Consider the following 19,828-nt stretch of genomic DNA (forward strand, 5'->3'; position numbering starts at 1 on the left):
ATCAGTTATTTATTTATGGATGATGGAATATGAAGAGAACCTTCATTAATTTAGCTTATACGAAAGACTTAGACTTTAATAATTTGGTTAAGTTGTGGAGGACTTTTGGATTGTACAATCATTCAATCATTAATCACAACTTTTTTTTATATTTGATTCCTAAATAATAACATTCAAAATTATTATTTGGGTACACAAAGCCCTCATCCTCTCTCTTCATGTGCCCACAAAGTCAAACCCTTTTGGTATGTATGAATGCTCCATCCCAAACGTTATTTTCTAACATGCTTCAATCTCTCTAAGTCAAATTACAGCTCTCCCACTTTCATTTTATTAATAGAGGATGAAAATGCAATTATATGTTTTGTTTTTATTTTTTTAATCAATATATCACAATCATATAGTAACGTCATTGGTTCGGGGAGAGGTACATCTCGGATGCCATTTGTAATATCGGAGTAAGATGTGGTTTAGAGATAAACTAAGGCGGAAGCTAGCGTGCATATAACTCCTAAACAAATGAGAGATATATGAATGAACTAAAATTACCTCAAAACAATAATGATACCCTTGATGTTTGGCAAAATGGAAGAAACAGGGAAGAGGAAGAGGAAGAAAGAGGGTGTGATGGGTGACGAAGTGTAATATGGAGATGGAGGTGTTTTAGCAATCGTTTTGGGTTGGGTGGTAGGAGGGAGGAGGGAAGTTTGTTGGTGTTCTATAAATTTCCAAATTCCAAACACCAAAAGCTCCCAACCCGCAGCTTAGCTTAGGTTGACAACAGAACAAGTACATCATGGCAACATTCAAAATGGCCTTCGATTCTCTTCCTCCTTCCCTCTCTTCTTCTTCCTCCTATGTTCTCCCCGACCATATGAGACCTGATCTCCAACACGTATCCCACGCCATCTCCCTACCCACCATTGACTTAGATCTTCACGATCAATCCCTTCTCGTCCACCAAGTATCGGAAGCCTGCCAAAGCTTCGGCTTCTTCCAAGTCATCAACCACGGGATCCCACAACGCTTATGCGACGCCGTCTTGGACACCACCACCCAATTCTTCCACCTCCCTCCCGAACAAAGAAACCAATACGTGACCACGGATCACACTAAGAAAGTTAAAATCTTCAATTACTACGCCAAGGACGTGGAGGGGCGGAAGATCAATCTGTGGAGCGAAACCTTCACGCTTCCGTGGGATCCGGCGGGGCAGGAATTTCTAAATCACGTACCCCAAAACCCACCTCAGTACAGGGAAGTGTACGGGGAGTACTCCAGGGAAATGGGAAGGTTAATGGAAAGGGTTTTGGGGCTCATGTCGTTGGGGCTGGGGCTTGACGAGGGGGCTCTCAAGAGAAGCATAGGGGAGAAGCCGGAGCTGTACTCGCAGGCTAATTACTATCCCCCCTGCCCACAACCAGAGCTCACCATGGGCCTCGGCACTCATACTGATATTGTGGCCATTGCTGTGCTGTTGCAGTCCCAAGAGGCCGCTGGCCTTCAGATCATGAAAGATCAGCAATGGGTCTCTCTCCTTCCTCATCCAAATTCATTGGTAGTTAACGTGGCCGATCAAATTCAGGTTTGTGTTTTTATTTTTCTTGCTTTCCAAGTAACCCCGGTTAGATGAACAGGACTTGTTAGGAATCACAACTCTTCTAAGGCTTCAAACCAATGCTCTCCACAATGGTATGATATTGTCCACTTTGAGCATAAGTTCTAGTGACTTTGATTTGGGCTTCCCCAAAAGACTTCACACATAATATTCTTTGATTATAAATCCATGATCATTTCCTAAATTAGTAGATGTGAGACTTTCATCCAACACCTCCCCTTGAACAGAGTACGTCTCCCCTTAATCGACTCCTTTTTCTTTTGGAGTCTAAGTCATTTTTTACTATGCCTTCGAGGCGGGAGGCTCGACTCATTTTCTTTTGGAGTCTTAGTTATTTTTTTACTATGCCTTCAAGACTTACAATACTTGGTTCTCGAAAATTCTATTGACATGACTAAGTTTTTTAGGGAATAATCAAATAATACTATCTTCATTTGAATGAGACATTTTGGTAAGTAGAAAGCAAAGTCATGAGAACTTTTGCTGAAAGTGGACAATATCATACCATTGTGGAGAGTCGTGTTAATCTAACATTGTTCGAGGCGTCACAATATGATCTTCTACACTTGTGTTTCTTCCCAAATTTAGTTGTTAATTTGCTTACAAAATATTGAAAGCTTAAATCTGTCCTATATTCCATAGTTTGGAATTTAAAAAATATGAGAGTGGATTTTGAAGGTATTGAGCAATGGAAGGTATAAAAGCGTGATCCACAGGGCTGTAACCAACCGTGCGAGGAGAAGATTATCGCTAGTAATGTTCTATGCACCCAACGACGAGACGGTGATCAAGCCCATTGAGGAGCTGACGGACGAACACCACCCGCCCCTCTACAAAACCTTCACTTACAAACAATTCATGCACGAATTCCGCGCACAAGAAGGAACAATAAGAAGAGTCAAGGAGACTTTCCAGCTCACCAACTCTCTCAACACCTAAATGCTTGCTTGTTCCTTTAACCAAATGGGCCCTCGGCCCAATTCTGTACAACACCCAATGCTGTTCTGGACCAAAACACCATTTCTCTCCCTTTGTTCTTGAATGAAAGTAGTAAATACGATGCCACATCAGATAAATGGTTGGTTATTTGGCACGTGTGTTTTTTTTCCAAAATGCCAACAGCGATGCCACGTCATTGGATGACTCATCCCACTTCAGCTTACAATTTGGATCCGTAAAACTGTATATTTATTTAATTAATTATGCACCCTTAGTTGGGAACCAGAAGTGGGGGCAGAGAAAAGGAAAATGAATGTGAGACCGATAGGAGGGTGGGGGTTAAAAAGTGAAGCGCCCAATTATATTCCACATTTTATTAAATATAAATAGTTAATAAGAAAAAAAAAATTAAATGGTGGTGCAGAGGTATAAATTGGGAATTATAAAAATTATAAATGTGCATTAAATAAAATAAAATGGAGGAGAGCATGCATGGGGATGGACCAATGGTAGAATGCCACGTCCAATACTGTTTACTACCATTTACAACGCCCTAAATATCTTTGTACGTTCCCCTTGTGGAAGGGAAGTATAATGTTTTTATTGTTTTTAAATAAAATAATATTTTATAAAGAAATAAAAAAAAAATTGCATTTGTGAGAATTAAATGAGGCATTATTAAAGGGGGAATTCAGGAAGAAAAAAAAATTGATACAGGGGATTGCATAATTAAAGTGGACGCAGAAAGGCATTTAAAGGCATGTGTATATATTTTTTTATATATATAAGTAAAAACATTATTATATAATAGAAGTGCAAGGAATATAGTTTGGTTTGTGATGGAATTATTAATTTATTACAAGGATTGGACTGTAGTAACTAAAAACATGTAATATTCACTCACGGACATTCAATAATTCTTATTTACTTCAGACAATATTATTTAATTTGAAACATTATTTTGTATTGAAAAGGAATGACAAATAAATGTCACCCAATTAATAATAAATAAAAACCAACAAGTCCCATGATTTCACGCGGATATCTATATATCTTTCTTTCTTCTTCCTTTTCTCAATATTAAAATTCATAACCACTCATAAATATTTGTAATTAATAATAAATTTATAAGGTTGCCTTTAAAATACACTTTAAATGTAATTATAAATACAATTTTTCATACATGGTTAAAACTTAAACACTATGAAAATCTTGATTAGTTCAAAACATATTTAAAGGAACACATCACTCAACTGCAATAACTAAATTGAGGTATTTAAATATATACGCATAAGTCGATGTATATAGACTAAAATCGTATTTTAAAGGTAAAGAGTATTCATAATATAAAAAGAACTTTACATTATTGTGTCTAGAAATAATTATTTGTAAAAAAAAAAAAACTTTTGTGTACATTAATAATTAATACTTGTACGTACTAGTATTCCATTAAAAAGTAGCCAAGGTGGCGTAGCTTCACTAATCACTTTTCGCGTACCTATTGATTTTTCATTAATTATCATTAATGACATCTAAAAAGTGGTACTTAGGAGGCCATCATCCATATATATATGTATATGTATATATATATTTTAAAACTCATGCAACCATTAGATATATGAACTTTTTTAAAAAAAAAAATTTATATGCAGAAACCTCTAATTTAATTTATTGGGAAGGCATATTAATTACATATATTATAAAATGCCCCAGTTATACATCTATACGATGGTACGTAGAGGCATTTAATTCATATTTACCCATTATGCATAAAATACATATACAAATAACAAATAATAATAAATAAAAAACTTTATTACTACCCATTTATATGTAAAGAGATATTAATACCGCCAACCTCTATACTTCCAATAATTGTATTATGGTTTGTTTGGATGAAGAAACGAGTGCATTATTGAATTAAAATACAAAAATAATTTTGCAACTGTGAAAAAGTATATGAGAGGAAATGATGGGGACCCCACACCTTGACCTCTCTCCTCTTCTTGTACTATAAATACACGCGCCCGGCTGCAGCCGCAGTGACATCAATACCAATCCCACTGCTGAAACACAACACGCCCTCTCCCCGTTGAATCTTCTTCTCTCTTCAAAATGGAAGACTCCTTCAGGCGTGTCAACAATAATACTAATAATACTAATACCACCAATAATCCCTTCCTCGACTACCAAATGAAGTCCACCGCCACCACTACCACCGCCGCTCCCACCAGCGCCACCGGTCTCAAGCGAACCCTTCGAGATCACAACTCCACTACTGCCACAATGAGGTACCGTGGAGTTCGGCGCAGGCCGTGGGGGCGTTACGCTGCGGAGATTCGAGACCCTCAGTCCAAAGAAAGAAGATGGCTTGGGACGTTCGACACTGCGGAGGAGGCTGCACGTGCGTACGACTGCGCCGCACGGTCCATGCGTGGCCTGAAGGCTCGCACCAATTTCGTATACCCTTCCTCCCCACCCCCTCACTCATTGTGGGATGAGTATGTAATCCCTCGCTTCAATTTCCCTAAACAATCACACCCGGGTCTCCCCCGTGTGAACGCATCCAACTGGCCCATGTTTTCCAGTCCCAGCCGTGGGGCCGAGTTCGTGTGGTCCGGAGCGCAGAGGATGAACACCGCTTCTCCCACTCTCGACATGCTTCTTCTTCGTGATTTCCTCAACTTCCCTTCTGCCAATGCTAGTAATCCAAAGCCCCCTTCATTGATTAATAATACCTTGGCGACCAAAATAGCAGCCTCTCCCCCAGATCACTCCGTACAACAACAAAACTACTACTCCTCCCAGTTTCTCCCAAAGGACTCCCCCGATTCGGGGTTGCTGGAAGAGATAATCCACGGCTTCTTCCCGAAATCCGATTATTCCAAAGCCAACTCCGATGATCAATCCGACCCGGTTGCGGATGAATTGAAGAACCAACACTCACCTAGCTTCACTACTGACTTGGATTTATTGGATTACCCAGATTGTAGCATCCAGGCGGAGTTTAATGAAGGTGGTGAGCGTGTATTTGGGAATCCTGAGAATGTGATGGTGGATGACATCTTCCAATGCCCTGAGAGCGTGTATTTTGTGTTATGATCACTACTCCGAACTCCTTTCAAATATTTTGATTTACCATAAAAATAAAAGATATAAAAAATAGTTTCCTCCACCTCTTGTATTTAATTAGTTTAATACGAATACACAAGATATCTCACCCTAGATCAGGACGTTCAATACTTTGCATGGCGTGCATGGATGCCAAATAATTTATATATATGGAGAGTTATTGGTAGGCATTGATGGGACAATGAAAAGGCTGAGAAAGAGAGTAAAGGAGAAGAGTTCATTTAATACTCTATTTCTTTTCATCTTCCATTATTGCTTTTTAACCTTTCACTCTCTTTTAAACATTCACACCTACAATAATTATTCTATTTCAATTTACTTTATTTTAAATCTATAAATTCTTCTCTAAATCTAAAATAATGCTGCATTATTTCCACCCATTAATATCAAATTAATGTTTTTTTTTTTTTTTACTTTTTTTAACCTTTTTTTGTAGTAGAAACTACCAACCCAAGCTACACTTTAATATCAAAAAAAAAAAAAAAAAAAAAAAAAAAAAAAAANNAAAAAAAAAAAAAAAAAAAAAAAAAAAAAAAAAAAAAAAAAAAAAAAAAAAAAAAAAAAAAAAAAGTAAAAAAAGCTACACTTTAATATCGGGACAGAAATCAGTTCTAATATCGGGACAGAAAGTCAATCACGCTTTAAACCAAAATGTTAATTTTTAATAAACATAAGCTTTCAAAATTTGTAATTCAATATTAAAAGGAAAGACCCGCCAAAGATTGAGATCCATACCGTCTTGCGGGAGATTCAAGCCGACGAACTTGGAGCCGCCACTCCCCGATCCGATTCCGTTCCTTCCGGCGGGACTGGTGAACTTGAACTTCTCTGTTTACTCCCCTGAACTTTATATTAAGGCCGTTTTTGAGCTTCTTTCTCCTTATTATGCCTTCCCGCCTCTGCTGTTTGCATCTCATAATCGCTCTTCAGATTAATTGCGAAAACTCAAAGTTGTGCGTTTATCGAGTTTCCGTTGATGCTTCTTTTCAAAAGTATTTGGTCCTTTTTCGTTGCGATATGATATCGATCTGTTTAGAAACACAAGTTGTAATATGTGTTTCTGTCTATTGTGTGCGATTAAATTGCTAATTCGNTTTTTTTTTTTTTTTTTTTTTTTTTTTTTTTTTTTTTTTTTACATTTATCGTACTCTGGCGTACTCTCGATCCATGTGCTCTAGTACTTGTTTCTCTTTATATTTTGATTCAATTTCTGTTTTCAGATTTTCCAGATCACGTGGGGGTTTTCTCCGTCAAGGGCAAGAAGAGATTTATGGATGATACTCGCAAGATCATTCCTCGCTCGAAAGGCCACTTAATCGATGTAATTGAGCTTTCATTTCTTTTAGAATTCTAGCAGCTTAATTTACTTCTGTGATGAACCGTCTTTTAGCGTAGGCCTTTTTTGGTGTTTATGATGACCATGGAGGCAGGAAGGCAGCGGAATTTGTTGCAAATGTTGCAAGTGGTGGGCAATTGCATGGGATCTGCAGAGAAGGAGGACGCAATTAAAGCCGCTGTCTTGAAAACGGACCAAGGGTTCTTGGATCTGGTAATGCCAAATGGAGCTACATTTTCTCCCTCAAGTGCAATTTCTTGTCCATCTTGAACTACCGTTTTATAAAAATTTCCATAATTTTCCAGGGTTTAGGCAGTGGTGTCTGCTGTGTCACAGCTCTGATACCAAGGAGAAGAAGTAATTCTTTCCAATTTGGGCGATTGTAGAGCTGTTCTTTGTAGTGGTGGAGTAGCTGAAGCAGCAACCAAAGACCATAGAGTTGAACAGGAGGATGAACGGAAAAGAATAGAATGCAAGGTACTAGCTGTTATCTAGTGTACTTGATTATTATGGGTAGAGATGACGGTAAAGGTAGAGAACTCTAAATTGTGATGTATGGTGGATGTGTTAAGATTCATGGGGGGGGCATGGGTCCATGGAGTTCTCTCTGTTTCTAGAGGCATTGGAGATTGTTCATGGAGTTCTTTCTATGTCTTGGTCATGTTTTTCTTAATGTTTAGGGAGATACATGTGCCTTTTATAATAGATAAAGACTGGCTAGATACCTAGATATTTGGTAACAATATAGAAAAAGAAATGTAACTAAATTCCTAAAGTAATAATGCAGATATAATTAAAGCTAGGGTTTAGTCATTCCTTCAACAGCAGAGATGCTCACTTAAAGGACTGGGTGATGGCAGAGCCTGATTCAAAGGTACTACTTCTTTGTGAACACATGGAATTCCTTGTTTCAGCAACTGATGTGGGCTATGGGAAAAGGTATGGATGAATTTCCTAAAAATATGTACACACATTTACATATGCATTGGATTATTTTTTAAAATATTGTGTACTTACAAAAATTGTTTGGAAACAAATTTCAAATTTTTTTTTAGTGTCGATTGGGAAGCCTTTTCGTAATTCTGTGACTTTCTGGGATAACTCATGTCTCCTTTTTGTAAATGGCTTCTTCATTTGAATACATTTTCTGCTTCCTACAAATTAAAAATAACAATTAGTTAGAAAAACTGAAAATCGTGATAGTTCTGAATGAAATCACTTTTAAAGAGGATTTCATTAAATGAAGTACGAAATCTCCATTTCAATGATGAGTGAGAATACAATTTGAAAGAAACAAGTTGAAACCAGCTCTTCAAAAGATGATTTAAAAGAATCCAATATAAAAGAAAACCAATGAAGTTGAAGTGTCTCTTCAATAGACGATATCTGAGATGTTGCAATAAAATCATTTGTTGAAAAGGCATGCTTTAGGATATATGTCTTATTCCCAAATAATTTTGCAAACAGAAACTATTTCATTGATTGATGAAATAGATTACAAAAGAAAGTCCTATCTATGAATAGTTACAAAAATATTTGCAAAATAACTTTTTCAAAGAGAATATTAAAAGGATGTATACATACTCACATATATACTCACATATATACATCTGCACTTGGTCACCTTATCTTTTACTAATGTTCAGCAAAACGCACCACGTGAGAGTATTCTCTGTGGACCATGTGTTAAAGCTGGTTGAGTTATACGGATAGCATAATGAATTTGTGTCCTGAGATGATAATGAGATTCTGAATTCGGAGTGTAGCTGATTGATCTTCAAGTTTACTTACCAGAAATAAATCATGTTCTCATAGGGCATTAACAGGGAATAAACTTGAGCATAAAGATGAAGTAGATGTAGTCTTAAGAAATCTGTTAAGTTATTCAATTACTTCCATTTCTACCTGGGGAGTTGTTCTGTAGCGTTCTTAACCTGCGCAAGAAAGAAACTAATTTTTGAATATCAAATCAATCAGAGGGTAGGTGATTGTGCTGTTTTGGTAATTTTTGTTAAACTTTGAAGTTACAAAATTTCATAGGTTGGAAACCAAGAGACTGTTGATGTTGTGACACAACCGCGGTTGATGGATAAAAGTTTCAGGATATCAAAAGGTTCCCTTGAGAAACACTAGCCGTACCCGTTGCTCCCTGAATTCAAGTCCATCAAAACTACGGAGAGTTTCATTAGCCACGCAACCGAAAGTGGGGGTGGGCCAATCTCCAATCAGTGAAAAGGCAATTGATAGCTGTGAAGAAGGTGAATATGACTATGCTTGTGAAATTGTAAGTCCTGTATCAAAATCAAGGAGAATATCATTGGTCAGACGTAAAAAGATGAAGTTAGAATTTTCACCTGAGGAGAATAATGATTGCTATAGGAAGATACCCACTTCCAGTATACTTGTGGCTGCATGTTAGGAACTTGTAGATCTAGCTCTGAGTAGGGGTAGTCTGGATGACATTACCATAATGATATTCGACTTGAGCTCCTTCGAGTGCAAGAGGATTTGGGAGTTCTTGTAACTTTAAGTTTGATTTGGCGATATCTCTGGTAAATGGATAACTTTCACCATTGAGTATCGATAACAGAAAAAATGGGTACAGAAAAGCAGATTTGATTATTTCATTTTTGGCTTGCCAAGTATAGATCCAGCCAGGTTGATTCTGATTCTTTCTACTACTTATCAAATGCCGGAACTTTTTCTTGAATTATGCCCCTCTTTTAACCTTTATTAATATTTTGAAATTGGTTTGATGATGAGTGTCAAGTTTGTGCGTCTAATTAAATTGACTGTATAAATTTGTTGATTGCTACTGCCAATAATTTAAGAAAAAGAAATGTCTTCTTTATTCAATGTTGGTGCTTGTGAACGTCTACACCAATTAAAATCCAATCCCACCACCCCCTTTTCAGTCATGCTCCATCCTTTTCATCTCTATTTTGTTTTACATAGTGAAATTCTGTGCTCACAGCAAATCTAATGCTGATGCTTTGTGAAATATTAAGATGATCAATGTTGGTACTTTGTTTTAAGTGGGTGATTGTCGTCGCAGAACTGTTAGGTCAATTATACTGGACAAAAATATAGGATCAGGTTGGAGATAACTCTTGTGAAGCTGAATATTGACCAAAGTCCGATGGAGGTGATGTCGTGGGGGAGTACACTAATTAGTATTAACAATTTTGTGGATTAGCCCCATCCCTATGTTTCATTAATTCTTATTCAACATAATAATGATAACTTTGGTTAGGCACACACAATGACTCGTAAGTCATTCGGATATAGGGAATTTGAAGCTGTCTAATTTTTTGTTGGTTTTTATCTGTATGCTTCATGTTCATCTGCAGACAAGTGGGGTTATGCTTTATTGTTTTCTACTTTCAAAGTAATCCTACTTGTTACTCAATACAGTGAATACTGAAATTGGACCATTTTCTCTGCCATCTTAACCAGATCTTTTACATTTCTACATTATCTATATTTCAGATTCCTTTCCAAGTCACTTTTCCCAACAGTTCCACTGCAAAGTTCAAACAATGGAGGAGAAACCCAGGTGAAAATTACAAATCTCGAACACATTATATTATTAGAATAACATCTGCCCACATAGAAACCCAAAAGATTTTTCAAATTTTTATGAAGTTCCTCTCTCTTTTTTTTCCTCACTCACTCACATGCTTGTGTACCTCCAAGACTGCCTAAAATCTTTCCTTTCTATGAATTCTTTTCTCATTGGATGAAATGGGATTTGTCTGCTTTTTACCGTGCATGAAAAAGTTTAGTTTTATGGAGATGGGAGGCGTTAATACCCATTATTGGGGCCAAATCACTTGTACAGCAGAATAAATAGTTTTATTTCTGTAGTCTCTTGTTTTTTTTTTTTTTGTTTTTTGTTTTTTTTTTTTTTGCTAAAGGAACATAGAAATGCTCAACACAGCTTGCAGATGGTATTTTCCATTATAAAATGCGTCCAGTTCTTTCTTCCTCGTCCCTCCTTTTCCACATTCAGAGCTGCCAGTTCAGATAATGGGTTCTTTCCTCTTGCTAAGCGCAAACTGCCAAGAAGTTGTCCACCAGCACCCCTGAAATAGATCTCTGGGACGGTGGTAATAATATTCTCGTCCAGATCCTCTCTCTCTCTCTCTTTCTCTCTCTCTGCCTCCTCCTTTCTGTTTTCTACTGTCATCATTTTCAGCTAGTTTGGCCCAAACTCCATTTCCAGCTTCTAAAAACAATTAGGCTTGTTGGATTCACTGAAGCCATGCACGATTCAATTGGAATTCCTGCTTGCTTCTCATTTGGGGAGAGGCCAAATAATGATCCGGGTTCAGTAATCAGGTCAGGACAGAGTGTGTTTATGTCAATGTATCAAACAAAGATCGTTGGTCAGTGTCGCCTCATCACAGTGACTTGGTGCAAGAACCTGTTACTTCATGGCCTGTCCATCTGTGTTCAAGGACCAGAAGGAAACGAGCAATATCAGTGTAAGGTTGAAATGAAGCCATGGTACTTCTGGAGAAAACAAGGTTCTAAGCATTTTGAAGTCGATGGTCGAGCTGTAGATGTGGTTTGGGACCTCAAGAGTGCAAAATTCAGTGGAGAGACAGAACCACAGTCAGATTACTATGTGGCCGTTGTCTGTGAAGAGGAAGTTGTTTTGCTTATTGGGGATCTCAAGAAAGATGCCTTCAGAAAAACAGGTTGTCGGCCAGCTTTGATAGAGCCGACTCTGGTTTCGAAGAAGGAACATGTATTTGGGAAGAAAATGTTCTCCACCAGAATTCAATTCCATGAGAAAGGCAAGCTCCATACCATCTCAATTGAGTTTATCAACGTGAATACAAATCCCAGTGTCTCTGATTCATTCGATCCGGAACTGGAGATGAAGATCGATGGCCAACCAGCAATCAAGATCAAGCACCTTCACTGGAAGTTCAGAGGAAATGAATCTGTATTAATCAACAGAACGAGATTAGAAGTTTACTGGGATGTCCACGATTGGCTGTTTGGTTCTGGTCCCAGGTACGGGCTTTTCATATTCAGGCCAATCTCATCATGGTCTGAATCTCCATCATCATCACTTCCATCAACATCGCCATCTGCTCCTCCACCCTCTGCCTTGACATCAACCACAGGAATGTCCATTAGAGAAGTGATTTCTACTTCCGGGGAGGTTGAGAATGCAGCTGGGTCATCCAAATTTTGTTTGTTTCTCTATGCTTGGAAGATCGAATGAAGAATGATGAATGCAAATCGAAAGATATGGTAAAAACAAAAGTGGGTTCTCTTGAAGTTTTGTTTTTACAAATTTAGAATTGATGAATCAGAATTAGCTCCCAATCCCAATTCCAATTCCCCAGAAAGAATCAAAGAATACGAGAGAGAGAGAGAGAGAGAGAGAGAGAGAGAAAGAAATATTTTAGAAGATTGATGGGCAACAAATGGACCCATCATGAGAGAGAAAGAAGAGGTAAACAAAGAGGGATTGAATTATAGAAGGACAGGATTAGACATGCCAGATAGGAGATCATCTTCATGCCCAATTATCATCCCTATCTTCATTGCCCATCACCAGTCCGCCCTAATCTCACAGCGACGGGTTTGTTCTCTCTCTCTCTTATTGTTTTTATTTCGTGTTTGCTAACTATTAGCTTTCATTGCAATATGAATATATCTCCGTAAATTTCATAAGATCTATATCTATATTCTGCACATCTTTTTACCGGTCTACTTTTACCTTTTTTCCATCACTTTCTTCGGCCTTTTCTTTTCTTTAGTTTTTAATTTAATTTCCTTTGTATTCATTCCCAAGTATAGTCATACAGTATTTTAAGATTACTTTTAATCGACAGGACAAACAGTGCCTAATGTTTTCTTAATATCTATGTAGACATATTTTATATCACTAGTTACGACAATAGACCTCTTTATTCCCTTTAACAATGGCAAGAAGTTGTATTTTAAGAGAATGAGTTAAGTTTGGACTTTATAGGATGAAAATAATAACCCAGAGGAAGCCTACTGGTTAGGTTGGACTGCTTTGGTGGCATGGTTTTTATCTTGTCCTCACCTCGCTGCATGCCAACAACTGCCATTCAAATTGATGCTTATAAATCATTCCATCAAACGAGCACTAAAATTTTCCATTCCACGATTAATATCAATTTTATTTGATATCTTAGGTATGTTCCATCTACCAATATTTCTTATACTAAGATTCTCTTATTCATGTTTGGTCACATCTCATCTTTTTATTTTTTTAATAAATATCTCATCTTTCTTATTATTGCATTATATCTTTCACATAAAAGAGATGCTTATTATCTCAATTCCAAAATCTTTCTTCCTAAAAAGAAGATTTTTGAAAAGAAGTTTTTAAGGAAAAATCATCATTAACCCAACTTAACTTAGTAAAACTCTTGGTTCGAGTCCTGTTTGATCATCTTTTAGCCCTGTAACAATGAAAACATATGTACATTTTCTTTAAAACGATTTTCTGTCGCTATACATGTTTTAAATTAATTTAATAACCGTTCTAAAACCAGTCCTCCAGCAAGCTAAAAATGGTCAACAAGTAAACAAAAAAGATGAATAGCACCAACCTTGGGTTAGAATTCATATTATCCCATCATTGGAACAACAATTTTGACCATTTTGTTCCTATCGAGCAGGCATGAAAAACAGGAGTTTATAACATCTTTCACGTGCAAATGGAACTTAGATTGTTATGTCCATGACCAAAACCAACCGAACTAGCTGTATGACACAGAATGACTATTACAAGACAAAAAAGAAGAAAAAAAGAACTAGGGAATCCCAACTGTCTGGTTATAATTCGAGTCCTAACCATAATACAGGCTCCTCAATTTCAACAAAAATAAGAAAAAAATAGCAATTTTACATCGTTTGAAGGGTAACAAAAGTTTGGCACCAGACAAGTAGTTCTCTCGCTCCAATTTCTGGAGCTCAAAAAAGAAAAGAAAAAACATCGTAAAAGGTGAGACCAATGTATCTTGGCTTCCGATACTCAAACAAGATCGTAAAATCAATGGTATCCACAAAGCAAGCTTACCATCTATCCCTCGACCTGGAATAAGAACAGAAATGAAATATTTGAGATTCAAAATGATAAATTTGGAACAAACAGAATAAGCAGAAAGGAACAAAATGACAAACAAATCCAAACCTCTCTATGTTTCTGTTACCCAAAAATCCTCCATCTCTGGCACCTTGGATTGGTTTTCTATCATCAGCAGACCTACTCCATACATCTGTAGTGCCTCGTGATCGAGGTCTGTCCATAGACTCAAAACTTCTGGACTCATCAAAGGATCCTTGAGAAGGCGGTCTTTCTTGAAAGGCAGCAGCCTTGCCTGCTCCAGAGCCAGGTCTTTCAGTGGCTTTCTTCCCAAACCGAACTTTATCATCCAAATCAAGGACCAAAGTCTCCAGTTCACGTTCTTTTTTATTTATTCTGTCACGCAGGTTTTGCATCTCTCCAGCAGATTCTTGCACCGATTCTTTGTTGGTATTCAGATGTAAGCCTTCCTCAAGTTCCTTTCTTAGAACATTAATTTCCTCCTTCAACATCTTTTCCTCTTCTGTTTCAGGCCTGTGGTAAAAAAGTAGACACGGTTCAATGTGAAGGTGATATGAGATAGATAAGTAAAGCTTCACTTCGTCCAACAGTTTCATGAAAAAATACAATATTTGCAGACTAAGCCACCAACGGCCACATAGACCTGTACCACCTTTAAATAAAATATTTTCATCTTTCTTTTGTTTAAAAAATAAAAATTTATTCCATAAAACTTAAACTGCACAGCACAAGATAGATAGAGAAGTCTCTCCAAGATCCCAGGTACAGACAGAAAAGCAATACACTAGAAGACAAACCTGATGTTATAATTTCATTTCGTAGTGATTCAACATTCAGTTCCTGTATTCAAATTATAAGCATAAAAACATACCTTTCCTAAACTCTAATCAACATATAATGAATCTCTGAAGGAGTTGGAAAAACTACTTTCTCATGGTTGATTCTTAGCATCCAATTATTTGACAGCAAACCCGATCTAACAATGTGACCACTTCACAGCTTAGCATTTAAACGTTTTAATTCCTTCACAACTTTTGTTAAAAAAAATCTAATGATGAAAATGTACACAGTTCTCAGCAGTAAAGTTAGAAAATTTCCTCACGATTCATTGTTATCTATGCCTCAACTATAATGTTGCAACAAATTAAACTGAATATGGGAAGTCACCTGAATATAGCTTAGAACTGAAAGATACTTGAGGCTTGTGTCAGGTTGCAGCGAAGTATACTAGATGTAAGTTGTAAAAAACGAGCAAATGTTGTGACCACATGATAGCACAACAATGACCGATACTTAAGGCTTGTCGTACATGTCTTCTAAAACAATATCCATGTCCAATTTAAGAAAGAAGGCCGCGCACATCAAGTTCTAAATGCTTTTACATGTAAAGCAACTTGGGTTTCATGTCCAAGAGAGTTTTTGTTACATAGACTTCTCTAGAACAGAAAATTAAAGTTCTTTGCGAACTTACTCACTCATGCCTTAATACTTATGAAAGATTACAAAGGTGTCCTTGGTTTCGCGCTCTCTCTAAATTGGTGTTTTGTGTCACAATCTTGAGAAAGTAGGTTGTGACCCCCACACGTAAGATAGACAAAGGTGAACCTCAAGTGGCGCCCATCCAGCCACGTGAGGGCCAAGATAGACAAGTGTGATGATGTGACCGAGGAGGACGGTGCATCATCAAACACACCAAGAGTTGCACCCAAGTCAAGCTGAGGCATACACAAGGTTGGAGAGAACGAGGTGACACGAGAGTTGGAGACAAGCTCGGAGAGGGCAGGGTACAACCTCGAGCCATAACCTTAAAAGTCAGGGTTTCAATATAAGGTTCAGCATGTGACTCTAGAGTTAAGTTCCTCTATATGAAAGGTGAGAGCTCACCAAATTTGGAGTCAATCAAATACTTGACGGATGCTCAATGGGGCCGTATGACCGCTCGCCAAAACGACGTCTACTCCAGAAAGATTTGAAATGTCTCAAAATGTACTATAAGGAGAGCCATGGTGTCAGCTCTCCACCACCCCTAGGCCCTGTGGCCTAAGCGAGCTACCTTGTAGCACATACGTATGTCATAGCGTGGGTGGCAAGCGTTCCAAAACAAACGTCTTAGATATCTACCTTTGAAATGGGTCTTTCAAGAATAGTGTCAGACGACACAAGTGTGCCAGCATTGCACCCCAACCCATGTGTCAGAAGTTGGAATATGTACCCGCTATCTGGTACGAAACCCGTAAATGACATGCCATGAAAAGGGGGAGTTCATGCCCCGATGAAAACCTGGATAGATGGATGTTCGAGATGTCTCGATCAGATAAGCAACACATGGGTTGGTCTCTAAGGACATGTCCGAGCAAGCCAAGATGGTCGAGCTGTCCCGAGACATGGGGACGACATCACGATGCATGGTCGTGTCCTTGGGAACCAAGATGATGACTGAGATGCGATGATGCACACGAGAGACTTTGGGCTAGAGTAAAGGCAAAGTCGAGCCGAATGACTTTGACCTGGAGTAAAGGCAAAGTCAAGCCAAATGAATTTGACCTAGAGTAAAGGCAAAGTCAAGCCGAATAACTTGGCTTAGTGTAGAGGTAAATCGGCTAGAGTCACAGACGATTGAACATGAATGCACAAGCGGCGTGGGTAGCTAAACAAGCTTGTATTCCGCACAAGTTGTGTTCTATTGGCAAAGGTGAACCTCGCCCAAGGTCCGACGAAGCCACAAAGTCGGGCAAAAGATGTGAAGGGGGCTTGAGTTCCCTTTAAGGCCTGTCATGAACGTGTCAAGATAATGATGCCCCACTATCGAAGATGTATGACCGTGAGACTCTACGTAAAGAAGCAAATGAGTCACAAAGACACATTTTTATCCACCACCTTTTCCCTTCTTATTCTTTTCCGATAGGCCCTTTCTCTTCAAATATTTGGGTAAGTCTATTTACTTCCTTTGTTTGGAGTGTGGTTCTCCTCCTCTGAAGTCTTCTGAATAACTTCACTAGTAACAATCATACTGTGAAGAGAGTAGGTTGTGAACCTCACATTGTGACAAGCAAAGCGGCAACCCTCAAGTGGTGCCCATCTAGCCACACGATGGCCTAGACATGTGTCATGATGCGACCAAAGAGGACGGTGCATCATCCAACACGCCACACAAAGTGAGCATTGAAGAGAAGACGAGGCATGAGAAAGATAGGGGCAACGAGTAGACACGAGTGTCAGAGATAGGCTTGTTGAAGGGTCGGGTAGGGCCCCAGGCCTTAACCTCAAAAGTCGGGATTTCGAAAGGGAGTTTGGGCATGTGGTTCTAGAGTCAAGTCCTTTCATATGAAATATGAATGCTCGCCAAATTTTGTGTCAATCGGACACCAAACAGATGCTCCTCGACATCGTACGACCATTCGCCAAAATGACGTACGCCCGAGGAAGATTGAAAATGCCTAAAAATGGGCTATGGGGGGAGGCATGGTGTCAGCTCACACCTAGGCCCTGTGGCCTAAGCGAGATACCCTGTGGCACATACGTGCGTCACAATAAGGACGAGTATAGCAAGGCGAGTGTCTCGAGTGTCTTCCTTTGAAATGAATTTTTCAAGGACAGTATCAGACGACATGAGTGTGCCGGTATTGCGCCCTAGCTCATGTGTCGGAAGTTGGATTATGTATCCGCCATCCAGGACAGATGCTAGGACAGATGCCATAAATGATTTAGCATAAACACAGGAGAGTCCAATGTCCAGTCCAACGTCCAATGAGAGTGAGAGTTCTTTAAGCGAAGTTCATGAATCAAAAGTTGAAAATACAAGAACCCAAACAAACTATATCTAATAGTTCATGGGTTAATAGGATTTAAACCAAAATTCTAACTGACTCCCTATGTCGCTAAACCAAAAGTGATCACATTTGAAAGTCGCCTTCCGTCCTTTCGACCATTCATTAGGCAATGACTCCAACACGAAGTAAAGAAGCTGGACATAACTATATGACATATGTGGTCACTCAAGTTCCCATTCTAAGACGATAGCTAGTCATCAGAAAAAATCAAGTTACACCTAATCCTCAATAGAACAACTCCAGCCAGTTTCACACCGGAAAAATTTGCCTCCGAGAAGCAAATGACAATCAGAAAACAAAGAAATTGTCCCCAGCACCAAACCATAACAGAGAGATAGAGATTAACAATACTAAAAGTGAAATTAGACCTGTCAACAGCACGGTGCTCAAGTTGCAGATCTATCTTTCGCCAATCCTTGCCACGTTCCTCCAGCAAAACCTCCCTAGGTTTGGCATCCCCAAATGGATTGACTTTTGGCCTCGGCTTCACCACATTTTCTACGCCCTGTAATCCTGGACCCTCCGAACGGTTGGATTGAGCACTCGAAGGCCTGCTAGAGTGAGCACTAGTTGGCCTACTGGTTTTTTTGGCCTCAATTTCTGTATCCAGCTTCTTCCAATCCAATCCCTTCTCGGCCAAAACCTCCTCTCTCGGCCTTGCTGCTCCAAAAGGGTTTGGCTTGTTCGTCCTTGTTGCTTCATTTGTTACGACATTACCTTTGGGTGGATCCAACACTAATCGGGGCCGTTCTGTGACACTATCACGTGAACGGCCTCTACCCCATCGATCAGGCTCATTCGCCTCACGATAACCGGAACCGAATGTGGAGGATCTCGATGGAATAGGCTTTTTCTCACGTGCCCAGTTATCGACCTCGTCTGCCCTAGATGCAATTCCACCCACACCACCGCCTAGCGACCCATACCTATTTTGTCGACCTGAATCCAATGTGGGCGATTTCTTCGTCATTGCCCAATTATCCACCTCGTCAGCCCTCGAAGGTTGATCGAAATTGGAAGCCCTAGGAGATGAGCCCCTGCGTTCCTCATCAAACCCGCCATAAGATCGTCGACCACCACCCCAGGACCCATCGCCATCATCACGGTCTCGAAATCGACCAGCAGACATACCTTGGCGATCATAAGTGGGAAATCCCCCACCGAGCCGGCCAGAACGTACTTCCTCACCAGAGCGGTCTTTTGGACCAGTTGGAAGCCGAATCATCTCCTCCGGGGTCAAGCCCTGGCTGTCCGTTAGCCTACCGCCGGCGCCATGACCCGTCAAGGTCCCCATAGTGAATTCCGACAGCGACATCTTCTTTTTCTTGGGCTTGGTGCTGACGGCTTCCCTAAGGCTAGGGAAATTCTTGGATTCTGCTTGGGAAGCGGCCGCAGCAGCTTGCGCCTCTCGCTCCTCATCCTCAGCACGCTCGGCATCAGCGGCCCAGGCTCCGATTCCACCCCAGGGTTTTGACATTTGTATCTCGTTTGGTTTGGCTTGGCTGAAGCTCGAGATCCAGGAATCGCAAGTAGTGAAATAGAGGAAGAAGAGAGATCTAAACGAAAAATTGGAGTTTGGTGAATGAGCTAGGCTCCGTTAATGGAGCCGGAGCTCAGAGAACATGCGATGGAAATAGAAAATGGAAACGGTCGTTGTGAGAGAGGAAGAAGGATTTTATAGAATCCCTCTTTTTCCCGTCTTCCCTTTGGATGTTTTGTAATTGAAATGGATGGAATTACAAAACTGGAGTGATGAGTGGGGAGTCGTGTGGGCGTGGAGATTATATGGGAGTTTGGATCCCACGCGCCCGCAGGGGAAGTGATCAAACGGCGCACAAAAGAAGCAGTGGCCACGTGGACGAGGATCTGTG

General features: G+C 39.4%; 3 protein-coding genes and 1 pseudogene across 3 annotated transcripts; 3 read left to right on the top strand and 1 right to left on the bottom strand.

Annotated features, from left to right (window-relative positions):
* Window positions 1–787: 787 nt before the first annotated feature.
* Window positions 788–2,704, top strand: LOC111804875 (protein DOWNY MILDEW RESISTANCE 6-like). The gene is made up of 2 exons (XM_023689683.1): window positions 788–1,585; window positions 2,297–2,704. The coding sequence occupies exons 1-2, from the start codon at window positions 797–799 to the stop codon at window positions 2,555–2,557; spliced, it is 1,050 nt and encodes a 349-aa protein (XP_023545451.1). The 5' UTR covers window positions 788–796; the 3' UTR covers window positions 2,558–2,704.
* A 1,968-nt stretch (window positions 2,705–4,672) lies between these two features.
* Window positions 4,673–5,659, top strand: LOC111805120 (ethylene-responsive transcription factor ESR2). The gene has a single exon (XM_023690019.1). It carries the CDS (start codon window positions 4,673–4,675, stop codon window positions 5,657–5,659), a length of 987 nt encoding a protein of 328 aa, XP_023545787.1.
* An 871-nt stretch (window positions 5,660–6,530) lies between these two features.
* LOC111804878 lies at window positions 6,531–13,906 on the top strand (annotated as a pseudogene).
* LOC111804874 (eukaryotic translation initiation factor 4B2-like) lies at window positions 13,821–19,716 on the bottom strand. Its single transcript, XM_023689682.1, has 3 exons — window positions 18,326–19,716; window positions 14,215–14,640; window positions 13,821–14,115 (listed from the first exon to the last, which is right to left on the bottom strand). The coding sequence occupies exons 1-3, from the start codon at window positions 19,432–19,434 to the stop codon at window positions 14,097–14,099; spliced, it is 1,554 nt and encodes a 517-aa protein (XP_023545450.1). The 5' UTR covers window positions 19,435–19,716; the 3' UTR covers window positions 13,821–14,096.
* Between the last annotated feature and the right edge of the window lie 112 nt (window positions 19,717–19,828).

The sequence above is a fragment of the Cucurbita pepo genome, chromosome LG11 (genome assembly GCF_002806865.2).
Source record: "Cucurbita pepo subsp. pepo cultivar mu-cu-16 chromosome LG11, ASM280686v2, whole genome shotgun sequence".
Taxonomy (NCBI): domain Eukaryota; kingdom Viridiplantae; phylum Streptophyta; class Magnoliopsida; order Cucurbitales; family Cucurbitaceae; genus Cucurbita; species Cucurbita pepo.

What these genes read in the sequence shown, in the direction of transcription:
- LOC111804875 (XM_023689683.1), top strand. Translation starts at nt 797, where the DNA reads ATGGCAACATTCAAAATGGCCTTCGATTCTCTTCCTCCTTCCCTCTCT. An exon ending in ACGTGGCCGATCAAATTCAG is followed by an intron (nt 1,586 to 2,296) that starts GTTTGTGTTTTT and finishes TGGATTTTGAAG; the next exon opens with GTATTGAGCAATGGAAGGTA.
- LOC111805120 (XM_023690019.1), top strand. Translation starts at nt 4,673, where the DNA reads ATGGAAGACTCCTTCAGGCGTGTCAACAATAATACTAATAATACTAAT.
- LOC111804874 (XM_023689682.1), bottom strand. Translation starts at nt 19,434, where the DNA reads ATGTCAAAACCCTGGGGTGGAATCGGAGCCTGGGCCGCTGATGCCGAG. An exon ending in GAGCACCGTGCTGTTGACAG is followed by an intron (nt 14,641 to 18,325) that starts GTCTAATTTCAC and finishes TTTTTACCACAG; the next exon opens with GCCTGAAACAGAAGAGGAAA.